Source organism: Cavia porcellus, unplaced genomic scaffold, assembly GCF_034190915.1.
Source record: "Cavia porcellus strain 051 isolate PalLab524CR breed Dunkin Hartley unplaced genomic scaffold, mCavPor4.1 scaffold_13, whole genome shotgun sequence".
NCBI classification, from domain to species: Eukaryota; Metazoa; Chordata; class Mammalia; order Rodentia; family Caviidae; genus Cavia; species Cavia porcellus.
This window is the reverse complement of record NW_026947496.1, coordinates 71,645,215-71,672,566: the sequence shown is the minus strand read 5'-3', so window position 1 is coordinate 71,672,566 and position 27,352 is coordinate 71,645,215. Positions and strand designations below refer to the sequence as shown.

The following is a 27,352-nucleotide window of genomic DNA, read 5'->3' as shown; positions in this document are numbered from 1 at the left end:
ATGGCAGAGGAAATTCTTTAGTCCAAGTTGGTATGTTTGTTGTACATTAAAACTTGGATGATAACTTTGGATTTTTAATCATCAGTGAGGTGGCATGAAATATCAATAAAGATCAAACTGAAGGGATTAAAAAGATATATTCTGCCCCTGAGTTTATCTGTAGTTTATGTGAGACATGTGCTAATTTAACTTCAAAACTGAATTCAATAGTTACAACAGAAAAGATTGGTAAATTTGACTCTGTGAAGAGTAAAAATGGCATCATATACAACCCCAAAGATAAGTAGGACAGAAATGGGTGAAATAATTAGATATAAGTTACAAGCAAGAGCTGTGTTCTTCAATATACAAAGAAAAAATACTTTGAAATATCAAAAGTGCCAGCATTTGGGAGACTGAGGCTGGAGAATTAGTGAGAATTTGAGGCCAGCCTGAGCTACATACTGAGGTCCAGTTCAGTCTGAACTACATAGTGAGACCCTGGCTCAGAAAAATAAAGCAAGCAAGCAATCAAAATTAAGGTAGATTCTGTCAGAAAAATATAATTTGAAGAGACTGTGAACAAAGTCGAAATAAAAATGGCCAATAAATATATAAAAAGATACTTCAGTAGGCCCGTATTTAAGTACCAATTCATATAATAATGAGATAATACCTATCATATTGACAGAAACCAGAAGTTCAGTTATTCTAGGTTTTGGCGGGGGAGATAGTAGATGCTTTTGATGGTAAAACAAGCTCTTTCAGCCATTCTGTGGAGCCAGTAGAGACACTTTTTCAAAGTGCTAAGTGTGTATATTCACAAATTTCATTTCTCAAATTTTACTAGCATTTTCAAAAGCATATTGAGGTGTATATACAGGAAGGAATACAACAGCTTTTTAAATGTTTACACTTTGTACAGGATTGGATTGTTCCTCATTTTTACTATATACAGGTTATAAAAAGTTACATTAAATAATTAGAACTAAAAATGTATTTAGTTTTGTATGTTGTTAAACTCATTAAAAGTGTATATCTTGGCCTCTGCAATCCTGGAGTCTGCATGAATGAGGCGCTCGGCTGGGGCTGTCAGGTGCTGGGGAGCCAAGCTGGGTGCCTTGGTGTCCTCTTCTCTGGCTCTGTCCCTGTGGTTGCAAGATCCCAGCAGATGGCAGGATGGGATGGAGGATGTTAACTCCAAGGTGAACACAGACCAGGAGGTGTAGAAGCTGCAGGAACTGGAGAGGCAGAATGAGCAGCTGAGGAACCACTGGGGCCACAGGACTTCCCCTTGGGCCTCAGTATCAGGGCGACCAGAGTGGGTCAACCCCATTCGCCATTTGGAGAAGCTGCCTGACGCCACTGCGAGCTGGAGGAGAGCTGGGAGGAGAGCTGACTGTTTGCCTCACCAAAAAAAAAAAAAAAAAACTTAGGCCAACACAGAAATTGGTTAGTGCATTAGTTTGGTGCACGCAAGTTTTGGTTCACCCAAAACCTCTTGTTGAATGTTTTGAAAAGTCTCTTACCCACAAACTTGATCAAACTGTGTCAGCTCCCAAGAGGCAGAATTTTACAATCATCCTTTCAAATCTATGAGTTACACACATTTTTACAGTAGCCCACTTACCAGTGGCTTCAATTCTCCATTCTCAATTCCCATGTCACCTCCTGTGGTCAAACAATTTATACTTTCTGGAAAATCAGGTAATTTCAAAAATTCATCAGATAGAGACCCTCCACAGAGACTTTAATTCCCTAAAGGTAGTAAATTAAGTGCTTCAGAATTACACAAAGATTCACTTGCATCCAATTATAAGTTAAATGATACAACCAATGTGCGGATACTAGCCTGGGTGCAAGAACAAAGTCTGGCAAAAATACACAGTCACCATGTCTTGGCACAGTTGTGCTTTATTTTGTAACTGTTCACATGAGGTTTATCTGATAACTAGGAACTTGATGCACAAAGTTTAGATGATGAAGAGAGCAATACACGTCATGCAGAATACCCTGCTCTTAACAGGTTCTCACCATCAACCAGACAGTTCACCTCAACCATCATATAAGCAGTCACCCAGAAATTCACCTCGTTCACAATCTCCATCTGGAAGAGTAGAATGTAGTGGTAAGATGCAGCCTTCCAAACATCTAATACACAAGTTGTCCCAGTGAAAAGCAGTAGGAGTGTCTGAAATTTTCAAGTGCCAAATGGAGAAATACTTCTTATGCAACCTTGAGCTTCAGCTATACCTTTCTCCAGAGAAACTCCGCACCCCAGCAGCACCATCTCTGTTGGTGCTTTCACAACCAACAAAAGTACTTAGTAACCTTGGCACTGGTTCTCTAGGTCCCAAGAAATAGCCTAGTTCTCACAGGCCACCTCCTCAGCTGGGCCTCCCATGGTGCAGAACAGACTTTAACCAGACCTCCAGGGAGGACGGCGGTGGGAAGCAGCCTGCCCTGACATCCCGATGCCTTGCAGCAGGCACGCACAGTCTGGCAGCAGCTCTCGCCAGCTCCTGAAACCTGTGGCAGCTTGAGAGGTGGCTGTAGTGACCTGCAAAGACAAGAATGCAGAGGTCCATGACCTCATGGGTCCCCCTGCACTAGGCTAAACAACTTTTATATGTGCAGACTGTTACCTAGGACTCTTGGGGTTTGTAAAAGCCCTGTCTCTGATTAGCATAGAGATGATCAAGAAGCACTTCAGTGACATTTAACACCAGATGTGTTTGGTAGTCCTACAGTCACTCTTCATGGAATTACTTGGTTTTAATAGAAACTCAGGTGATTTTTGAATATTTGTCAAAGGCCAATATCTGGTCAATGAATGCCAAAGAAAAATGCGTATTTTTAAGTGAGAGAAAATAGTAAATTCAGGCTATCCAATATTTAATGTTCAACCTAACTTACTATCTAAATAGTATGAATAAATATGGCACTATGTTAATGAGAGCTAATATTCTAGTTATCTAAAATATTTCACTAGTAGTCCAAGGAAATATGGATTAAATTTGGGAGAAAGCAACCTGGATTAGAGACTTAGAACATGATGCCTATATTAGGAGAATTCTATAATTTTTTTTTTTTTTTTTTTTTGAGACAGCATCTCACTTTTGCAGTTCAGGCTGGCCTTGAGCTCACTTTGTAACCTGGGCTGGTCTCAAACTTGGGATGATCTCCCTGCCTCAGCCTCCCAGGTGCTGGGATTACAGGTGTGTACCACCATACCTGGCTTTGGTAAATTACTTTTGCAGATTCATCAGGAAAATTATTTTATTTACTCTTCAGTTTTGGACTTAGCTCATACATCGGCACCATACATAATGTTACAGTGTGCACCTATCGTGTTGCATTGACATGTGGGGCTCGTGTTTATTTTGGTTGCCATAAGGGCTGCGTATCAGTTGTACAATCTTTCTCAACATTATAGTCCCTGGCTCAGGAAAGATGGCCTTTGCCATCAAAGCCAGCTTCTTCACGTGCTGTTACTTGTCACAGAACAGAGAATTTAGCAGGTTTCCATGGTGGAGTAGAGCAAGCAGTGCCTTTATTCTCGATACAACACCTCAATGCTTACAACCTGGAACAAAACCATACAGAGAGTATGATGGGGTAAAAACAACAACGAAACCCATTTCAGTTGTGTTGTTGCTTCTATGTGGCCTAATGGTCTATTTTTTTAAAATCTGTTTTATAATGGTCTACTATGTGGTAGAAAAATATAGCCTGCTAAATCCTACTTAACTTAATCAACTTTTGTGTGTGTGTGTGTGTGCCAGGAATCAAACTCAGGACTCTGTGCTTGCCAAGCAGGTGCTGTGCCACTGAGCTATAACTCTGGCCAAATTTTGTCTACTTTAAACTGAGTATCTCTATAAAATCTTTGAAAATATTGTTCCTTTTGACTTAGATTCTGCCTTACATAGTTTTTTTTTTAAGTATTTTTGGTAACCTTCTACATCTAACTCTTGTTCTTTATCTGTGTTTATAAATACACCTGTTTTGATTTTATCAGATTATCACCAAACTAATACCTCCTGCTGTAGCAGACTTCTTATTTTTCATTGTGAGGTCTACATTTAAATACTTAGTTTGAACAGCTCTAACATGTTGAATCACCTAAAAAAAAAAGTTTAGAGACCTCAGCATTTCTGTTCATTTCTGCTAATGAAAGGCATTCTATAAATAGGCAGAAGAAACAGAGGGAAAGGGAAGGCTTAATATTCAGAACTACGTTGATAGACTGAAAGAAAGATAAAACCAAGACTCCCATTGTGCTATAACTGATTGCCTTGACCAGTAGGGGGGCATTCAGTTGGCACAAGCAGCTGCAGATTTAAACCACCAGTATTGTGTATTTCGGGGAATAATGCAGGAGAGAAATGGTATCTGTGAATTTGAAGGTGACAGAATGGGCCTGGGAAGGATGGCGCCAGAATTCTATATGATGATGAGCTAAAAAAATGTTGCTTTTCCTCCTCCTCCAATGTACTATCTCTTTGTTGAGCTACTTGTTTTGTTCATGTATTGTTTCCTGGACTTTATTTAGTTGTGTATATGTATTCCCTTGTAGTTGACTGAGGTTTATTTATTTTCCAGACAGGGTCTCCTATGTATTCCAGACTGGGCTTAATTTTAAACTCACTATGGTGTCTCAAACTCATGGCAATCTTTTTGGCTTCACCTCCCAAGTGCTGCAATTACAGGGTGCATCACACACCTTTCAACTGAGCTTAAGAAGATTTTAGCTTCTTTGCTATGTAGTTGTAAATGTCCATTTAAATTTTTTAACAATTTTAAAAATAAAAAATAGCGTTGTGTGGTGCTAGATAGTCCAGAACCTTTTCCAGACTGAGCAATACATTTTGTCCCAGTTGCCATCATTTAAAGGTTAACTATTAAGGCTTTGTCTTGTTTCTTGAATGGGATCGCATGTTCCCGATTTTTCCTGATCCTGGGTCTCTGCCTGTGAAGAGACTCTGTTCTTTACAGTCTGACTCCACCACAGAAAACCTCTCACCAGGTCCCTGTCGAGAGAGTCTGTGGAGGCTGCCTGGCTCCCACTGCTCATTCTTTAATGTTTGTACCAAGTCCATCTTTTCAGAGCAATTTGCCACCATATATTTTCTCTTTTCAAATAACTCTTATTTGAAAACAGCCGCTACCAGTGTTATAGAGGTGCCTTACCACCACTACCAGGGATTGATTGGACCTAGGACCTTGCTCATTCTAGGTAAATGTCACTGAGGCACTTCCCCAGCTCTTTCCAGAAATTTTATTTAGAGTCAGGGTCTCACTGAGTTGCCCACACTGGTCTTGAACTTGTGATTTTTCTGCCTCAGCCTCCCAAGTAGTTGTATAATTATTTTGTTTTCTGATACCTGAGCTCCAGAAGATTCTTCAGGAAGGGTTCATGGAACCTGTATTCTTTGAGTCCTTTTACATTGCTAACAGTTTCTGTCTTTAATACTTGAAAGTCAGTTTTGCTGGACATAATCTTGATTTTTATTCAAAGAGCTTTTTTTATGAGTTGTAAATTACCTATCTTGTTAGAAATTAAAGCAAAATTTTAAAAATGTGTCCATCTAATATCCATTAGATGTTAGTGTGAATGGAATTTATATTAAAACTAATATGTTTTCCATAATCATACCCTAGTTTACAGCAGCACAACTCATAATAACTGAAACCAATTAGGAAAACAGTCCCATTCACAATAGCTTCAGAAAAAAAAAAAATTAAGTGCTTAGGAATTAAGATAGGGAGTGAAAAACCTCGATAATGAAAACTATAATAGCCTGGAAAAGAGACTGAAGAAGACATCAGAAAATGGGAAGATAACCTCTCTTGCTGGATAGGCAAAAACAAAACTCAAAACACTCATATTACCAAAACTGATACACAGACTTAATGCAATCCCCATAAAAATGCCAACAGCATTCTTGAAGAATAGAAACACCACCAAAAAAAAAGATCCTGGGGATTTAGTTCAATGGCGAATGCGTCTGCTTGGCAAGCACAAGGTCATAAGTTTGATCCCCAGTACCCCCTACCAAAAAAAAAAAAAAAAAAACTAGAAAAAAATCAAAAGAGATCCAGAACAGCCAAAGCAATCCTGGGCAGCAAGAGCAAATCAGGAGGCATCCTAGCCCTAAAGTTTAATTTATATTACAAAGCCACAGTGATTTTAAAAAGCGTGGCACTGACACAGAAACAGACATGTGGATCAGTGGAGCAGAATGGAGAAAGCAGAAACCACTGCTGGCACACTCAGCCATCAAAGGGGCCAAAAGTGTACTCTGGAGAAAAGACAGCCTTTTAAACAGTCAGTGCTGGGGCGGGGGGGGGGGGGGACAGTGCTGGGGAAACTACGTGCAGAAGATGCAGTCTAGACTCTCATCTCCCACACAGTAATAAAAATGGATCAAAAACTTACATAGTAAAGCACTTAATCTTCTGGAAGGTAAAATGGGTAAAATTCTTGGAAGAGGCCTAAGCAGAACAGAACCCAGGTGTACAGGGATAACACCAAGGCTCAGCAAATGGATCATAAATAAAAAGCTCTGCACAGCAAAGAAAACAACCAGCAGGGTAAAGAGACAACCTACATAGTAGGAAATTTTTTTTTTTTTTTTTTTTTTTTTGGCCAGCTACTCCGACAGAGTATTAACCCTCCCCCATCCCAAATAAAGGAGCCAATCAAAAAAATGGCACTTGTTGGGTATAGTGGCACATGCCTATAATCCCAACACTTGGGAGGGTGAGGCAAAAGATCGCTGAGAGTTTAAGGCCAGCCTGCACTACAGAACAAGACCCTGTCTGAAGAAGGAAGAGAGCGTCAGTTAAAATGAATAGACACTTCTCCGAAAAAGTACAAATGACTAATAAATCTACAAAAAAATGTTTACTAACGATCCATGGCCATTAGAAAAATACAAAGCAGAACAACCTGAGATTCCATCTTTCAGAAAGAATGGCTATCATTACAAACTCAAACAACAAGAAATGTTGGCAAGGGAACATTCTATATTACTGGGCAGAATGTAAACTAGTATAGCTACTTTGGTATTCAGTATGGGGTTTGCTCAAATTCCATTTGATCCAACTATTTCCCTTTTGTGTATATTCCCAAAGGAGTTAAAAGCTTTGTGTTACAGAGGTAACAGTGCCTACTGTAGTATTGTGGAAATAGTTTTGACCTTCTGGATTCCCTGGAGGGGTCTAGAGGGCCCCTCATAATCTGTGGAACATACTTTAAGGTTTGCTGTTTTAAGACATTACGATTTGTTTATTTTTGTGCACTGTACTCTTTTTAACTTTTAATTTTTTGGCAGTACTACTAGAGTCTTGCACATGCTAGGTAAGGGCTCCTCTATAGAACTAGCCCTTTTTAAGATTTTTTGTTTGTTTGTTTTGACTCAGGGTCTCACTGTGTAATTCAGGCTGGCCTTGAACTTACTATGTAGCCCAGGCTGGTCTTGAATTTGCAACAATCCTTCTGTCTCAGCCTCCTAAATGCCAGGATTATAGGCATGTGCCACCGTGCCTGGCTAAGATTTATTTGAGACAGTTCTGTGTATTACCCAGTCTGGGCAAGAACTTGTCATCCCTTAGCCTCCTGAGTAGCCAGCATCATAAATGTGCTACATTCAGTCTTTGCCCTGGTTACTTTTTTCTCATTACTGGAACAAAATACCCAACACCCAAAATAAAGGAAGGAAAGGTTTATTTAGCTTACTGTGGAAGTTTCAGTGCATAATCAGCTGGCTTCGTACTAGACTTTTGTAACTCTGACTTAGGTCTATTATGTTTTATGTCATTTTCTTACACTTGTTTTCAAATAAGTTACAGTTTTGCAGTTTTAATCTATTTTGTGATCATATCTTTCTGATATTATATGGTTAATTATTAACAGGATTCTTTTCTGTTTTTCTTTTTTTCTTTCCCTTTCTTGTTTCTTTTCTTTCTTTCTGGTAGTGGGGATGGAACCTAGGGATTTCATGCAAAATTATATCTCTAGCCATTTAAAACTTTTAAAATTTCAAAACATAGTCTTACATAGTGCCCAGGTTGGATTTGAATTTGCAGTCTTCTGGGTTTTTTTTTTTTGTTGTTGTTGTTTCTTTGTTCGTTTTTTGAGACAAGGTCTGCCTATGTAGTTCAGGCTGGCCTTGAACTTACTATGTTGCCCAGGCTGACCTCAGACTCACTCTAGTTGTCCTGCCTCAGCCTCCTGAGTGCTGAGATTATACGTGTGCGTGTGCCACCTCACCTGGTGAATTTGCAGTCCTCTTGCCTTGGCTTCCTGCAGTGTGGGGATTAAAGGGATGTGCTTCCATGCTTACCAGGGGATATTATTCCAATCCTTCTCAAACTAGGATATGTTTGTGGAAAACACATTACTTGTAAGAACTACAAGGGGTTCGTGAAGCAGGTTGCTTTCCTTTCTTGACTTTTTCTTATCCTCTGTTTTTACTCCACTTCCAGAAATTTCCTAAGTGTGGTGTCCTAACAAGCAACATTGGCAGTTGTTGCTGAGAGGACATAAAGCCGAGAATGTTTCAGGGCCCTTGACAAGTTAGTGTGGACCCCCTGCATCAAAATGTTTTTGATGGGGGCTGGGGATTTAGCTCAGCAGGCATAAGCGCCTGCCATGCAAGCAGGCAGTCATGAGAACTCATGATCCCTGGTACCAATAAAAAGGAAATAGACAAAAAAAAATGCTTTTGACTTGGAAAAATGTACCTTCCCACCCCAGTATCATTGGCTGCCTATGAATTTGAGGACATGTGAGCTCTTTAAGGTTCTCCCATTGTCAGGTTCCTTCTGGTTGGACACTGAGAGAGGCCAGGCTCCGTTGCAGTGGTGACTTGATCCTCGTCCACTCTACATTGGAGTTCAAGCCTAGCTGGGGCAACTTAGTGACTTAGCAAGACACTGCGTAAAATTTTTTTAAAAAAGGATAATTTTCTTAAATAACAAAGTTTAAGGAGGGGAAAAATGGAAAGCACATAGCAGTTGTCTTATATCAGTGATGAGATTCTGCTAGTAGGCATTCTAAAATCATTTGACCTAACAGAACAACTTTATATTGTTTACTCCCTTATATTCATCTTAATGATTCTTAATTCCAACCTTTAAGGGGCTTTTCCTTGCCCATTATTGTCTGTGATTATGTCTGAGGTGTATGTTAAGGAATATGCCTTCCTTGGGAGGCTGACCTTTCCTAGGTATCTCTTACAGTGCAGTTCTGGAGAACCAAAGATTCATTCATAGGCACAGCATGTTTAGGCCAGGTTTCTGGATCCTTGGAAAGAATTCACTAGTCTTCTAATCTTTGCTCCCAAAGTTCTTTATTAAACTACAGCCTCAAGCCTTTCATTGTACTTTTGTTTGCTAGGCGTCATGCCTGTTTCTCTCTGGTACCCATCTCGAGACCTCTGAAGAATAAGTGTGGAAAGAAAGGGAGCAACTTGATCATATCTTCGTGGCAGGGCTTAGTTATTATGTTTAACAGATTTATAGCTGAATGTCTTGTACTTTGCAGTGCTCCAAGTCTCGAGGCCCTGGGTTCTTTTTCCTTTTGATTTCCATTTTAAAACTAGCTAGTTCTTTCTAAATATACTCTTTATTTTAGTGCCTTGTTTGTTTTTTTGTAGTGCCTCGTTAAATAAGGTAAGGAGTAATCATTGTTCACTGTCATTCTGGCATTTTCCAACCTCTTCTAGAACTGCAGTCATTGTCTGCCCTTCACAGTTGCATCATATAATATATTCCTCTCCCCAGCTACTGATGTTTTCTTTTCTGTCAGCCACAGGGAAGATGCCACATGTTTCAGATTTTTGTGCAAGCAGTACTCATTTCAAGGTACCTTTCTGCATTGGTGCAGTTGTAGAGCCTAATATGGCATACCTACCTACTGTACATCTAATGTCTTAAACATAACAGAAATTTATCCACTGCTCAACAGGATTGTGTGTGGAAAGGTTAGCAGATCAAGCCTTTCTGTGATAACTGAAGACTATTAGAAGGAAATTCTGTCTTCAACCATGGATTCCCCACATCCAGCTCATTTTCTGTGGCAAGATGTTGGTTACATGTATCTGTAAGGGAGCTGTTATAGGTTGTGTCTAGATGTACCCCCAAAGCCTCATGCAGTCATAGGTGGGGCTTTTTCAGAGGTGACTGGATCTTGAGTGTATGACGCTAGGATTGATCCTGTTGTACCCCAAAAACAAGCCCCGTGATGTTGTCTGTTGTTAAGAAGGGGGCAAGACATCTTTTAAAAAGAAGTGCTTTTATTTAAGCTGGTACCAGCAACACAGTGCAGATGGAGCTTGCAAAGCTGTGTAACTGGGTTAGAAATTTGACAGATTTTTATAGTTCATTTATAATTAGCTTATTGACCACTTAAGTACATAGCAATGAGAAACAGAAACAAGGTGGGCCTTTGTTCCCCTTTGCTTGAGGTGAGAGGCATTTCACAGTGGGTAGTTAGCCAATTCATAGCCCTTGGTCTGCCAATTCCAGGAACATTTGTGTCTCACAAAGGGAACAGTGGTTGACACAGCAAACAGGTTACTTGGGGGACAGGCATATAGTACAGGCATACAGAGCAGCATGACGATACAGTAGTTAATCTATAACTATGTGGTTGGTGTTCCTGGTTACTAGGGTAACAAACACAGCACAGAATGACAATACTGCTAATAACTATCTTTTTAACTAACTATTTTTGCTAATAACTATCTTTTTAACTTTGCATTTTAGTACAACAGATTCATGGTACAATACTATGCTCAGGGGCACTGGGATTAAAAGTGGAGTAGTACCTGTCCTGAGTAGCCTAGACAAGACATAAAGGGTATAAACAGTTGTGATTGCCTCTTGTTGCTTTGTTGTCTTCTACCTGTCATGAACTGTTTCTCCTCCATGATGCCTGTCTGCCATCCCATGCTGCTTTGGAGCCACCCAGTTATGAACTAAAACCTCTCCAAAGTGTGAGCTCAGTAAACCTTTCTTCCTTTAATTTTGTGTGTCAAGTATTTTGTCTCAGCAATGATAGAAAATTACCTAAGTCAGAATTTGGTACCAGAGAAGTGGGGTTACTATGGTACCAGAGAAGTGGGGTTACTATAAAATTATCTGGCCATGTAGCCGAGGTCTTCTGGAACTGGTGTGTAGAATGGGAAGAGTCAGGAAAGGTTTGAAGATGCTGCCTGAAAAAGTAGAGCTGGAATGCCTTAGGCTGTTCTGTGTGGGAAATGTTGGTCAGAGCTCAGAAGACCAGAATGCTGATAGAAATACTGCTGATAAAAGACCAGGCTCCAGAGATTTCTGCTGGGAAGAAGGACTGCATTGGCTCTTGGACTCCAGACAATATGTGTTAGACCCTGGCAGAAAGTTTGTGTCTTGCTTGTGTCCAGAGACTTTGCCTGAGACTAAGATGAAGAGTGGCAGACTAATTAATCTGACAAGAAATTTCAGGGTAGTCTAATGTTGAAGCAGTGACACTGCTACTGTTGGCCTTTAACCAGATTTATTGAGAATCAAGAGCAAAGAGCCTAGCAGAATGATTTAAAATGTGAATTTGGCCAGAAAGGAAGCTACAGCTAGAGGGGAGCCTGCAAAGATGGAACAGAGAAGAAATTGGTCAATGAAAAGACTAGCAAAGAAAAGCCAAGTGTTTTAGAAGACAACAGAAAAGATAACCTGAGGGCATCACAAGAACCAACAGGATTCTAGCCTTTACAGCCTAAGAGTTAATGTAACTTTAAAAGCTTTTCTGTAATGATGTAGGCACCATGGAGAACAATTTGGCAGTTCCTTAAAAGTTTAAAGTTAGAATTACTGTGTGACCTAGAAATTCTACTTATTCAATGGTTCTGCCGTTATATTCCAGGACTCCTGATAGATATTTAGAATGGTGGCTACTGAACCCTAAATATGCCTTTTCCTATACATATATAGCTATGATAAAATTTAATTTTTAAATTAGGCACAGTAAGAGATTAACAATGTACAGTGATACAAGTTGTATGCATGTGATCTCGCAGTATGTCTTGTGCTCAGCCTTCTTGTGGTTCTGTGAGATGATACTTCATGGAAGCACGTACGGCTTCTCTTTGGCATATCTGAGTTGCCAACCTCACTACTCTTATGCTTTGCTGCCATTATTAAGTAAAACAAGGGTTACTTGGATGTAGGCATTGTGATACCATAGTCAGTCTGAATACCACGCCTTGGTAACTGAGACAGCTAATCAGTCGGCTAATAAGCATGTGTGCAGTCTATTTGGTGGGCATATGTTGAACAAGGGATAACTCGTTTCCTAGAGCAGAAGTGAGAATGATGTGAGATTTCATCACGTTGCTCAGAATGACCTGGAATTTAAAATTGTTTATTTCTGCAGTTTTAAATTTAATGTTTTCAGAACATAGTTGACCACAGGTAAATCAACGTGTAGAAAGTAAAAGTCCTACATAGATGAGGACTACTGTATATCACAAACAATTGAAAACAACAAATACTTGTACATAGATACTCATAGCAGCATCGTACACGTGCCCAACATGAGAAATTCCAAGTGTCTGTCAGTAGATGAACTTGTGACTTGTGAGACACACCACACACAGTGGTACCTTGGATTTTGAACCTAATTTGTTTTTCAATTTTGGGGAAGATGGTTACGTTTGTGTTCCTGTGGGGAAGATATTATTTGATGCAGAGTTGGTAAACTGACAAAAAATTTCACTGAACATTCTTGTGTGTGAACTGAATTGTGTGTATACAGAAACATTCATGCACTGAGGTATTACTGTATATCTGTTTAACCATAAAAAGGGAAGAAATACTGATACATGCTATCATGTAGATCTCAAAAATATCATATTCAAAGGTCACATAATATATGATTCCATCACATGAAATATCCAGACTAGATAAATCTATGGAGCCAGAGCATGTTGGTGGTTGCCAAGGACTAAGGGGAGAGGAAAATAGGAAGAGACTGCTTAATGTGTGTGATGTTTTTGGGGAGTGGTGAGCATCTTTTCAAACTAGATTGAGGTAATGATTGTACACCATTGTGAATGGGCTAAGTATTCTGAATTGAATAGTTTTTTTAAGGTTCAAGGTAAAATTTTTGGTAATCAAAATGTATTTGTTACTTCACTGAATTGAATACTTTAAAATGATTAGTTTTAGTTATATAAAATTCACCCTAATAAAAAATCTAATTTTTTTTCTCTTCCAACTCTTTTATAGAGTTCATCTTCCTGAAAGACTATCAAAGATAAACTTTAATAAATTTGACTTCAGAGGAAATAAGAAACAAATAGTGATTTAAATAATGGTACTGTTTGCATAAATCTCAGTAACTATTGATTGTGTAAAAAAAACCCAAACAAACAAAACAAGAAAGTGAGTCATGGTGGTGCATGCCTGTAATCCCCACCCTGAGGAGCTGAGGCAGCAGTCTGGGGCCCCGCCAGGGCAACATAGTGACTTACTGAGAACTGGGCTCAAAGATTTAAAAGGGCTGGAGATATAGTCCAGAGCAAAGGCCCTGGACTCACTCCCTCGTGCAGCAAAAGCAAATAAAACCTGATGATAACTAATGTATGGAGGATTTGGTGCAAGTAAGGTGCAGTAGTAAGTAAAACAGTTTTAGTTTATTGATGATAAGAAAATGTGATTAAAGTGATTTAAAGTTGTGAGTAGAGGTAATAACCACCTTTAGGCTGCAGATATATTAGCATAAGATAAAGTAGACCTTAAGTAAAAACCATAATTATATTTCTGGTTTAAAAGAACAAAGATTTTTGCTCCTATGATAATTAGAAGAAAATTATAGGGAAAATTTTAAAATAGTACTTTTATAGAGTAACTAAAGAACAGTGAGCACAGGTGAGCAAACAGCCACCACGTCTTCTGTGCCTCACACCAGGTTCCTGCCTGGCGCCCGTGAGGCCAACAGACTCGAAGTCAGCTACTCAGAAGCCTGAATGCAAGACAAGCTATTTGGCTTAGAAATTCTCTCCCCCCTTTTATTTCTTCTCCTCCCAGAGTTTTTTTGTATTTCTTTGTGGTACTACAGAGAAGTGAACCTAGAGCCTAGTCATATACCCAGGCTGAGTTACACACCCAGCCCTTTTTCATTATTTTGAGGACAGGATCTCACTAAATAGTTAAATTGCCCAGGCTAGGCTTGAATTTGTGATTTTCCTGCCTGAGCCTCCAAGAGACACAGGATACAATGTGTACTATCAAGCTTGGTATCAAATGAGCTTAAGACATTATAAGACAAGAAAGTTATAGGGACCAAGAGTTGAAGTGAGGAGGGAAAGAAGGAAGGAACATAAAAAAGAGTTAAGTAAAGTTTTTTTTTTTTTTTTGTCTGTTTCGTTTTTATCGGTACCAGGGATCAAACTCACGACTGCCTGCCTGGAAGGCAGGCGCTTATGCCACTGAGCTAAATCCCCAGCCCCAAGTAAATGGTTTTTAACACCACTGTTGAAAGGTAGTGTCAAACTGGAGTTTAAAAAATTGTAAGACACAATTTGAGAGAAAGCAAAAGATGACAAAGATTAAAAGGAAGTTGTGATTATATTAATATCAATAAAGTATTGTTTGGACAATTGAATGCAGATGTCTGGTGCTCTGGTGAATGATTTGGGGGTGACGATGTGCAGTGTAGGTACCATTGTTGCCCCCCCATTGACATATTTTGAAATTTTGTTGTTTTATTATTTCTTCTTCTCCTCCTTTTCCTCCTTCTTTTTCTTTTTATCCTTGAAATAAAATCGATGGGGGGGGGGGAGCAGTGATGTGCCAGGAAGCAATTTAACAATGCCTATAGCTTTTGACTTCTTAGATTGCTTGGTGATCTGAAAATTAGAGCACCAATTGCTTTAATGTAAAGAAATCTTAGTTCCTCCCACTTCTCTTTTAAGTTCTGTTTTTTGCTTAAAAAAAAAAAGTGAAGTAGACTAAAAGGCAAGAAGTGTATTGGACACAAAGAATATTTCTCAGCAGTAAAGGGGTCAGTAAGTTGGGCAAGATGGGCTTAAATTTTTATGAGCTTAATAAATTGACAATATAAAATAAAACAGAACTGCAGGTACATAAGACTTTTAACCCATCTCAGTAAGAGATAGAATAACCAGAACCCACCCCCCACCCCAAAATTTGGAAAGGATGGAGATTTGGATCAGACAATTAACCTACTAGACATATACAGGACACTGTACCAAATAACTTCAGGATATGACTTCTTTTCAAGTGAACATGGAATGTGTATCAAAATAGATTATAGGCTATAAGGTACGCATCAGCACATTTCAAACTATTGAGATATCTACAGTATATTCTGTGATTGTAGCAGACCTATACGTTGATAGAAGAATAACTGGAAGTTAAGGTACGTGTTTCTAAATAACTTTCCTTCTTCAAGGAAGAAATCACAGCAGAAATTCAAAAGTGTTTCAAGCTAAACAGTGAAAGTATGGTATATAAAAATTTATGGTATGGACCTTTGAGGGAAGTGCTCTATATGTACATCTAAGAAAGGAAAGATAAAAGTTAATGATCAAGGGCCAAGGATTTAGCTCAGCGACGTAACTGCCTGTCTTGCAAGCGTATGGTTGTGAGTTCTATCCCCGGTACAAAAAAAAAAAAAAAAATTGATGATCAAAACCCATCTCAGCTTTAAAAGCACAGCAAAATAAATTAAAAGAAAGCAAAAGGAATTGATAAGAGAGAAGGGTCAGGCGTGGGGGCGTACTCCTGTAGTCCCAGCACTTGCAAGGGGCTGAGGCAAGAGGATCACAAGTTCAAGGCCAACCTGAGCTACTTAGTGAGAACCTGACTCTAACAAAAAACCAAGAAAAGTCAATAGAAAAATCAGTAGATAATTGTATCATTAAATTGATAACCCTAGCTTGAAAGGAAAAAAATTTTAATAGGAGACAAGAGTACTAATTTTTAAAAAAGAGCAATGTCCAGAATTATAAAATATATTTGACAACTTGGATGAAATGGGTAAATTCCATGAAAACCACAACTTTTAAAAACCAGCATACCTGGTGCCACATATCTGTAATCTCAATATATCTCAGGAGGCTGAGGCAGGAGGATCACCATGAGTTGGAAGCCAACCTGGACTATGTGGACACCCTGTCTCAAAACAAAACAAAAAAAAAGCCAGCAGAAGATACTAAAAATCTGAAGTCACTTGCTTAACTGAAATTATAAATATTACTGAAATCATCTAACCCTAGAAAACATCACTTTGAAATTTTCTAATAATTGAAGGGATAAGTAATACTAATTGTAAGCTGGTTCTTTCAGAGAACCCTTTCAGAGTATTTTATGAGGCAAGTGTAACTCCAGCATCAAACTGGATGAAGATGTAATAAGAAAGGGAAGTTATAGGTAAATATTTCTTATGAACACAGGTACAAAAATCCCAAACAAAACCTAGGAAATTAAGTCCAGAAATAAGTAAAAATTTTAATGATTGGAGTTAATGCAGGTTTTTTTCTGGAATGATGGGTTGTTTATATATATGAAAATTGATTAATATAATTCACCACATTTACAGAGTAGAGTAACACCATACTGTTATCTTAGTACATACAAAACATGTGTTGATAAAATTCAATACTCGTTCATGATAGAACTAGAAATAACATAAAAATTCTTTAATGAGATGGATGTCTAAGATTGCTCTTTCACTTTGTGGTCAAACTCAGAACAGCTTTCTTTTGTGTTTAGGAACAAAATAATGGGTCTAAGATACAGTTCAGTGGCACAGCACCTGCCTGGCAAGTGCAAGGTCCTGAGTTCAATTCCTGGTACCAGAAAAAAAAAAAGGTTGCCACTATCACTGCTTCTATTTAACTTTTTACTGGTGAGTCTACCAACTGCAATAATATAAGAAAAGCAAAATGTATAAAGTTTAAACAGAAAAAGTTCTCATTTACAAATGACAATCCACAGAAAGTCTTGAATACAAATCATTAGGATTTCAGTTATATTTATATTCATTAAAAGCAAATAAGTGGAAAATGGATTTTTCAAAGATAATATTATTTACAACATGAAATTACCTAAGACCAAATCTAATGAGAAATGTGGAGGGCCTCTTTACCAAGACTGGAGAGAAACTTGGCCTAAGTAATTCAGAAGGAATATCCTGTTCATGGATTGGAAGCTTGGGCTAAAGATTCAAAGCTGTTCTAATTGTGACTGTAGTAGATTGTTTTGTTTGGAAATTGGTGGATCGATTCTGAGTTTTATTTGGAAATATAAATAACCTAGACTAGCCAAGACAAGCTCAAAGAAGAGAGCAAAATGGGAGGACTTTGGCAGCCGTATATGAAGACAAAACACTGAAACCACAGTATTTGTGACAAAGTGGTGTTACCATGAGGAAAGACCTTGGGCTCATAGACCAAAAATTCCACAAACAGACTGACGCACAGGATCACCTGGTTTACAATGAAAATGTGTTACAGTTCTGCGGAAGAAGGGTAGCCTTTCAGTTAAAGTGTGCTCTGTCTACTGAGTAACTGTATGAAGAAGAAAAAACCTTGATGATTACCTCATAATGTAAGTGGAGTAATTTGAAATGGTTCACAGATTTAAGTATGAAAGGCGAAACAGTAAATGATTTAGAAGAAACTATAAAAGAATATCTTCATAACCTTAAAGTACAAAATTCTTAAGGCATACTGTGTCTTTACAACCATTAGTTGATAAAGGTTGCCACTATCACTGCTTCTATTTAACATTTAACATATTTAACATCATTAATATTAAACTATTAATCAAAGACCAACTTATAAGAGTGAAAGAGCAAACAGATTTAGAGAAGTATCCTTGTCCAATGAAGTATTCTTTTTTTTTTTTTTTTGGCTTTTTCCTTTTTATCAGTACCGGGGATCGAATTCACGACTGCCTGCTTGCAAGGCAGGTGCTTATGCCGCTGAGCTAATCCTCCAGCCCCCAATGAAGTATTCTTAATAAAATATATAAAGAACTACAAATCTATAAGGAAAAACCCCTCAAATTTAAAGGCAAGCAATTTAAGCCAGGCATGGTGGTGCATCCTGTAATCTCAGTACCTGAGAGGCTGAGGCAGGAGGATCATTGTAAGTTCAACACCAGCCAAGCCTACAAAGTAAGCTCAAAGCCTGCCTGAACTGCATAGTGAGATCCTGTCTCAAAAAGACAAAACAAGCAATTCATAAAAAGCCCCCAAATGGCCAATACTTGTATGAATCAATGCTCAGTATTACTGCTCGTGTTTGAGAAGGCCACTAAGTATGTTTTGTTCATAAAGACAACAACCTGCACATCATTTAACCACAGAATATATAGATCGTAGTATATTTTTTGGGACACTACAGAGCAACAGAAAAGTGTACTGTTGCATCATGCAATTACATGGAAATCTCATAAAAGCTAGGAATATAAATCTCAAAAAGCTAGGGATCCCATTCAATCCAGATATTCCCCTTCTATGTATCTTCCCAGAAGAATTAAAAACATCATACCACAGCAATATGTGTGCACCCATATTTACATGAAAATCTCGTAATTCTGAGTGGTAGAAATAAAACACTAGAAGTTTGATTAAGTACAATGTCGGGTTAAATTAATCTATGGTACTAAAAGCCAAAATTGTATCTATATTTGGGGGTGCATTTTGTTTACTTCTGTAGGTGTTTAAAGGGGGAAAAGAAAGACATTGAACATGAGTAATGTTTTTGTAAGTATGTATGTGCATTTTTACACCTAGGATTTGAACAATTCAATGCATGTTATACTTCAGTATACAGTACTGTATATATATGAAAATTTCAGACTGGCCACTGAAAATATCAAATTTACCAGTTTGGTATCATTAAGTATCCTTAGCATCCAGATTGTAGTCTTGAAATGTTATTTTCCATAAAAGGAAACCAGGATTTCTTGGTGGAATGACTGATTCTAGGACTGAAGCAGAAATTGTATGAGATAGAACTAGACCACCCTATTTTATAAGACATCAAGTAAACTGAGAATGTCTTGTCAGAAATACTCCGAATCAGTAAAAAACTGGCATCTCATCTTATTAAAAAGGTTTTACACATCAAAGTAAATCACCAACAGAGTGAAAAGACAGCCAATAGAGTGGGAAAAAAGTATAACCATTTGTCCCTCAGAGGACTTATATCTAGAACATATAAAGAATTGAAAATAGTCAGACCTCCCCCCAATTCAAAGATCCAATCCAAAAATGGGCATCTGAGATGAATATACACTACTCAGATGAAGGAACACAAGTGGAAAATAATAAATATATGAAAAAATGTTCAACATCATTGGTCATTAGTGAGATGCAAATTAAAACCACACTACGATTCTTTCTCACCCCAGAAAGAATGGCTGTCATTGAAAAATCAGCCAATAATATGCTACAGGTGCTATGGTAAGAAAAAAAAAAGTAACCTTTCTCCACTATGGATGGGAGTGTCAAATGGTGCAACCACTATGGAAGTCAGTGGAAATTCCTCAAAAAGCTAGGACTAGCGATCCCATTCGATCCAGGTATTACCCTTCTATATATCTTCCCAGAAGAATTGAAAACATACCATAGCAATATATGTGCATCCATAGCAGCACAATTTGTAATAGCTAAATCATGAAAACAGTCCAAATGCCCATTATCTGAAGAATGGATGAAAAAGATGTGATATTTTTAATTACTCATCCATAAAGGATAAACGTGAGACTTTTATAGGTAAATGGATACAACTTGAGACCATAGTTGTAAGTGAAATAAACCAGACTCAAATGTGTAAGCATCGTATTGTCTCCTTGATGTGAAGCATTGAAAGAGTAAATAAGTTATAGAATGTACAGTAGATTTTGTGAAATGAGAATTGTTTAAAGGGAGAAAAGAGCCACAAGATGAAGGGAGGGAAGGAGGAGGGGGAAACGGAGAAAAATGCAAGGTAGCTATATTGTTAGTATCTCCTAGTTCATTGAAAAGGGAAGTTTGCGCTAATACTGATTGGAGAATTTTTTATGCCCATATCTTGTACTCTCAGTAACTACTTTGAAGATGACAATATGTAATGTATTAACTTTTGTTATTCTATTGTTATGAAGTTCTGTTTTATCTTTTTTCAATAAAATTTTTTTAAAGCACTCAGAATCCAATTCGATGCCTGGGAAGCACGAGGTCCTGAGTTCAATTCCTGGTACAAAAAAATCCAATTTGAAGAGACTCCCACTGGCCAAAAATGGATCATTTTGATAAAGAAACAAGCTTTTATTTTATTTTATTTTTTTTGGTACCAGGAATCAAAGTCATGACCTCATGCTTGCCAGGCAGGTGCAATGTCACTGAGCTACATCCCCGGCTCAAGAAGCAAACATTTAAATTGCCTCTCCTTTCCAAACCTACCAATAGGTAAACTAATTGAAAATAAAATTTCTTTTTATTGGAGTACTGTAATAAGTGCAAGAAGAATGATTGATTAGAATGTCACTGTCTTAGAATCCTTAATGAATTAATAGCTCTGGGCACTGAATATCAGCACTTCCTTTCAAGAAGAAATAACCAAGTATGCGTTCTTCTGATGAAAAAACATGAGATTTTTTTTTTTTAATCGATACCAGGGATCGAACTCATGACCACGCACTTGCAAGGCAGGCGCTTACGTCGCTGAGCTAAATCCCCAGCCCCCTAAAACATGAGATTTTTAAAGAAATCTTTCTCAAAGTCAGAAACTGATCATCTTATAGATTCAGCTACCAATGTACAGAAGATAGAGGCCAGAGGAATGTTCTACTACATTAACAGGTATGATCAACATATCCAGACTGTGAGATACTGCAAGATTATTGATCTGGTTTCTTCAAAAACACCTGATAAGCACTGATAAGCAATGATAGCAAAGTTACTAGGCACAATCTTAATACACAAAAATTACTTTTCCATAGATCATCAGTAGATAACTGGAATTTGAAATTTAGAAGCATGCCATTTATAGAAGCATCAAAACATGAACTACCTAAATACAAGTCTTAAAAATTTTAGAAGATCTATGGAGAAAACTGAAAAACACTAAAAAAAGGTATCAGATTTTAATAAATGGTGAGGTATTACATATTCATAGGAAGACTCAGTTTTAAGATGTTATTTTGTTTCCTACTTGGTTTCTAGATTCACCACAGTCCTATCAGAATACTACAAAGTTATTTTGTGGATATTGACAATTTCTTTCAAAAGTTAAATGCAAAAGCAGAAGACCCAGAAAAGCCAGCACAATACAAGGGCTGGCATTATCCTACTTTGAGACTTGATATATAGTTGCAAATAATCAAGGTGATGTATTGGTAAAACGGTAGACAAATGGATTAATGGAACAGAGAGGAAGACCTGGAAATAAAATCACCCAAATATAGTCAGCTGATCTTTGACAGAGGAGCAAAAAGAATTCAATGAAGAAATATTTTCAACAAATGATGTTGGAACAATCTGACATCTGTATGAAGAAAAAAATCTGCGTGGGTTAATCTTACACCTTTCACAAAATTCACCTGAAAATGGCATATACTTAAAACCAAAAACAAAACTGGGAGAAAACATAGATGTAGATTAGGAATTTCAGTTCATTGCTGATGGGTATCAAGAATCATACCTCTGCTTGGGAAGACTGGTGGTTTCTTATAAAGGTAAATGTACACAGTCTAGCACTCACACTCCTAGGTACACCCAAGGAAGTAGAAAACTTACACCTGCACACAAATGTTTATAGCAGCAGCATGCATAATCACCCCATGGTGGATGCAACCAAGATGTCAGCAATAGGTGAAATGTTTTTAAACAACTGGTAACAGCCGTGCAGTGGAATACTGAGTGAAAAGTAGTGATTTGTCAGGCTGTAAAAAGACAAACTTGCAATGTATATTACTAACTTTAAAAGCAAATCTTATCAACCAATGATTCTAATCATTTGATATCCTTGAAAAGCCAAACTATAGAGATATTTAAAACATCAGGGGAGCTAGGTGAGGTGGTACACACCTGTAATTCCAGCACTGTAGAAGCAAAAGCAGGAGGATGGCTGTGAGTTTGAGGTCAGACAGGGCTACAAAGTGAGTTCAAGGCCAGCCTGAACTGCCTAGTGAAACCTTGTCTCAAACACACACACACACACAAACACACACACATACACACAGAAAAACAAACCAAATTAGCTGACCAGAGATCAATAGAACAATATATGCTTCAAAGAATTTTATACAGAAGAACTGAATATATGCCTACAAAGAATTTTATACACAGAGGCTTAAACCAGGTAAATTCCTAATAGGTATTGGGTGCCACTGTAATGTTATTCCTTACTGATTTTTGTTTGGCCAAAAAGTACAGAGAAAACACGGTGAGGCAACACATATCATACTGAGACAATGAAAACCTCCCTGGCATTGCCCAGTATCAGTGCACATCTTGATACTGAGCTGAGTCATGGAGGTGATGTGGAATCACTAGAATATGCTTTGTGTTTTAGTAGAATAGCTTGCCATAGCACAACTCAAGAATGCAACAAAAAAGTGAAAGATTTCCACTCCTGTTGAAGTTTTATATAAGGGCTTTCCTTTGGACCAGGAATCAAACTCCGGACTTCCTGCCTGCCCTAAGCTGTATACCCAGTCCCTTGTGTCAGAATTTGCCAAGTGCCTTAACTATTATGGGCTGCGATGTAAAGGAGCCCCAGATTACATGTACCTGAAGCAGCTACTTTGCATCCTTTTCAGGACCTTGAATAACCAATCTGACTACACCTATGACTGGGCAGTGTGCAAGCAGTATGGCAGCAGCCTCTTCCGGTGTGAGAGTCAGCAGGTCCAACCCCTGCCACCTTCTAAGCAGGCAGTGAGTACCAGAAGAAGCAGAGTGGATGATCAGGGCCGCACTGGTTTCTCCCCAGATCTAGAATGTTAGTTCAGTGTGCCCCAGCCAGTGCTAGTGATAAGAGGTTCATCAGGACAGCCATATACTTGGCATAAAGAACTTAACTTCAGTGGGAACTGACTCGGCAGCATCTTTGGAGTTGTTGCCACTATAATTGTTAAATTTTAACTGAGACAGTTAAAACATGGCATCCGTCTTTTTATTGTAGTTTTTTCAAGTGGAAAAGTTAAATGGTTGATACATAATAGGTGGAGAAATTGTGCATATACTAATTTTTTGTTAAAACCCTTTATTTTGAAATCCTGTTTAAGGATCTCATTTTAGAAGAATGGCATGAATAGTCTTCAATCACAGCTGTGATGGTTGTAAGTGTTCACAGTTGTGCATTCTTAGGATTTTTCCATCCATGGGGTTGCAGGTTGTTCACTTAAAACATCCTTTAAATGGTTGACTTCTGTTTGCAAGCCATCTGATATGGTAGTAAAGACTCCAGTGTTTAAGTAGTGAAAGACTATTTACCTGTGCTAGAAACAATAAGCATCTAAAGTGAACATTTAAAATTTTAGTGACTACTAGCTTATCCTTAGGACTCTTCCTTAATTCTGTAATGTTGTTGGTTTTAAAAAAAAAAAAAGAGCATATTTGTCACAGAAATTTAGTTAACATCTTACAAGTGAATATGCATGTATGTTGCTTACATATATGATTGCTTAGATATGTAAACATCTATATGAGCTGGGATTTTTTTATTTTGAAATGGGGACTTGTTTACAAGCTTACTAAAAGCTAAAAAAAAAAGAGATCAGGAGTTCATTAGGAGAAAGCATAGAGTGAATAGGTGAAGCACAGGCGATTCTTATGGTATTAAACTATAGTGATGGATACATGGCATCATGTATTTGTCAAGAGCCATAAAACTAACATGTCAAATTAGTTTATTCTGACAAATGTACCACAACTTAATACAGAGAACTCTGGGTGGGTATATATATGGTAACTATACTCTGTATTCTTATTTTAAAGAGAAGATAATCAAATGTTAAAAAGATGTTAAAATCATGCACGTAGCTAAGCATGATAGTAGAGGCCTGTAATCCCAGCACTCTGGGTGGTTGGGATAGCAGGATCTCAAATTTAAACCCAGTCTGGGCAATTTAGTGACTTAGCAAAAACTTGTCTCAAAAAATGAGAAAAGGCCAGGGGCATAGTTCATTGTGAACGCCTTGGATTCCCCTGTGCCACCAAATTAAAATGAAAGCAAAATGTATGTGCAAAACTTAGATATTTTACAAGATATAAAAAAGTAATAGGAAAGAAAGAACAGGAAATAACACATACAGTATCATAATCAGTGATTGAAGAGTCACATGATTTTCTCCAAGATGGAAATAAGCCAAAGATATCTTTCTTTTTTTTATTTTTTTATTTTTATTTTTTTAAGACTAGTCAAGTGTGGTAGTGAGAAGGGGGGAAAGAGTAGAACAAGGAGTTCAATCTGTACTGACTGTGAACAGTCAATTGAGGTAACTCACTACCTTCGGACCAGCCCCAAAGATATCTGTCATTACCAGTTCTGTTTATCATTATATTAAAGTAGATAATGGCTACTACTCGTAAGGCAAGAAAAAAATAGCGAAAAGAAGAAAACTGTCATTATTCAAAGTAAATTGATTTTTTGGTTATTGATACTGGGGATTGAACTCAGGGCTTTTGCACTGAGCTACTTTGTCAGAGCTTTTAAATTTTTTAAATTTTGAGTCAGGGTCTTGCTGAGATGCTAGGTTGCCCAGGCTGGGTCAAACTGTCGGTCATCTTACCCCAGTCTCCCCAACTTTCTGGGCCAGTATAAACTGATTTTATATGTAGAAAATTATTAGAGGGAATAGATGAGTTTAGAAATGTTGCTGGATAGGACATCTATATGAAAATTATATATTAGCAGCAGTTAGAAAATGACATTTAAAATACTTCATTTAAATAACAAATAACATGGGCAGGGTTCTAGCTCAGCAGTGTAAGTGCCTGCTTGGCAAACCTGAGGTCCTGAGTTTGATCCCTGGCACCAATCAATCAATAAATAAATAAAAAGAGGGAAAATAACTAAAGATGAGCAAGGTGTCTGTGTAAAATAGTATAACATTTATTGTGAAAAATTAAAGGAGACCTGAAAAAGGTAATGGAACGTACTATTTCTGAATTCAGAGACTTAGTATTGTAAAATCTCAGTTCCCTTCAAATTTTCTTTAAGTTTAATAGTATCCTACTAAAGGTTCCAGGAAGAGAGAGAGAGTGTATGTGTGTGTATCTGTGTTTGTGTGTGTGTGTGTGTGCGTGTGCGCGCGTGTGTGTGTGTGTGCGTGTGTGTGTGCGTGTGCGTGTGTGTGTGTGTGTGTGTGTGTGTGTGAAATGATATGCCGATTCTGAGATGTAAACGGATATTCAAAAATTCAAGAATAATCAAGACTGGCTTGATGAAGAACAACAAAATTGAAAGATCTTACATTTTCAGACTTCAGAATTTACTGGGAAGCTTCATAATTAAAACAGGACCTTCCTGGTACAAAAATAGACAGACTAATGGAACACAATAGAAACTCTAGAAGCTCAGCAGCACTTTGGGTCACATACTCATTCTCTCCATGATTCTGGTAGCAAACTGAACTGGACAAGAGTTGAATCAAGGGGGCTGAGGATTTAGCTCAGCGGCATAAGCTCCTTCCTTGCAAGCAGGCAGTCGTGAGTTCAATCCCCGGTACCGATAAAAAGGAAAAAGACAAAAAAAGAAGTTAAATGAAGTTTCCCCATAAAGTCAACACTGAGCCTAAGCACTGAATTTGATTCAGTTCTCATTCATCTCGATCTGTGCACTGAACGACTCAAGTTCATGAATTGAGGTACCACTGTATATTTAACTGTACACTCCTCTGTAGAGTATGACCTCAAGGTCTATTGTGATATGTAACCTGTAAAAATGTGGTTATCACTTTTGGGGTAGGAAGTAATTTTCAAGGAAAAAAATGTTTTGGAAGGACCAGAGCTGTTTCTCACTGTATTAGGTCTCTGTTTCTATACCCCAGGCTTTGTTATTCAGGACATTAATTTTATTCATCAAAACAAAGCAAGAGTTAGGAATTGACTAATGCTGCATTTTGGCAGTCAGAAGTATCGTCATGCTTATTTATGCAAATTCAGTTACATTCAGTTTTAGGGTATGTATGTCTAGGAATATTATGTAAATACTGAAGACAGTTTGCTAAAATGAAACCCATTAAACTATATAACCAATATGTACCAATAAAAAATGTAAAAAAGTTGATAAAATTTGAGGCAATATAGGTTTTCATTCAAGAACCATAAAACTGAGTGGAAAGCATGAGATGAGAAACATTTCTATTTCACTTGGTTTCTGTATGTGTCTCATTGTGTGTTATCATTTCACTTCAATTGGTGTGATTCTGTGTTTTCCAAAATACCGTGTTTACAAAATAAAAAGTACTTCTGGTAGTAACAATAAAGGAAGTAGCATCTAGTCAAGCTGGGCAGGAGACTGTTATGTAAACTTTTCTAGGCAGTACACTAGGGTTCAAATCCTAGCTCAACCCTCCCTATCTATGTTGCTTGGTCAGATAATATAATTCTTGTGCTCAGTGTCCTTAACTGTAAAATGGAGATACAGTAATAATGACACCAACTTGTTATGACAATAAATGACTAATACATAAACCATCAGTGGCACAGAGTAAATACATCAGCAATGTTTATTATTGTTATTGCTTGGAGATGGCACAAGGCAGTGCATCGGGAAACTCCTTATTCAGTATCATACATTATATTTTAGAACCCCATCGCAGCATGAAATATAATTTTACTCTACATGATATGGAGCAGTCATATGGCATGGAAATGGCTATGGGCAGGCAGGCCTGTGGATTGGTCAAGGTGTATTACCATAGAGGCAATGCAGGCATGCGAATTCCCTGAAATGTGTTTGCTACTGTGTATTTCAGCTATCAGTATTTTGTTATGCACTGTATTCCCTTTTTACTAGAGCCTGTATTATAGAATGGCATCGACAGAGTTTTAGTCTCATGACATTACCATCAGACTCTGATCCAGTTTCAGGGTTCTGGTTTTTTTTTTTTTTTTTTTTTTTTTGGTACCAGGGATCCAAGGATCCAACTTACAACCTTGTGCTTGCCAGGCAGGCTCTCACGCTGCTGAGCTAAATCCCCAGCCCCCAAGTTTCAGGGTTCTGTTATCCATCACCAAGCCATGAGTATTTAACTTATCCTGGTAGTTAGTGAGCTCAGGGAATTTTGAGGAACTTTAGAGTGGCTTCTTGCCAGTTTACCCTTTTTCTCCCTGTACACAGAGACACAGGTTCTCTTATTT

General features: G+C 37.9%; 1 protein-coding gene and 1 pseudogene across 6 annotated transcripts in view; both read left to right on the top strand.

Annotated features, from left to right (window-relative positions):
* The window catches only part of Fbxl2 (F-box and leucine rich repeat protein 2), an 82,478-nt gene that overhangs the window by 17,527 nt on the left and 37,599 nt on the right, over nucleotides 1-27,352 (top strand). For 3 of the 6 annotated variants that reach the window (XM_063260436.1, XM_023566545.2, XM_023566546.2), the window contains one exon: nucleotides 22,804-22,921. The exons of the other annotated variants lie outside the window; for them this stretch is intronic. In XM_063260436.1, coding sequence (XP_063116506.1) covers nucleotides 22,833-22,921 — 89 coding nt within the window. In that variant the 5' untranslated portion in view covers nucleotides 22,804-22,832. The remainder of the gene's footprint in view (nucleotides 1-22,803; nucleotides 22,922-27,352) is intronic. 6 annotated transcript variants of the gene reach the window in all.
* Nucleotides 1,050-6,312, top strand: LOC111757867 (SLAIN motif-containing protein 2-like; annotated as a pseudogene).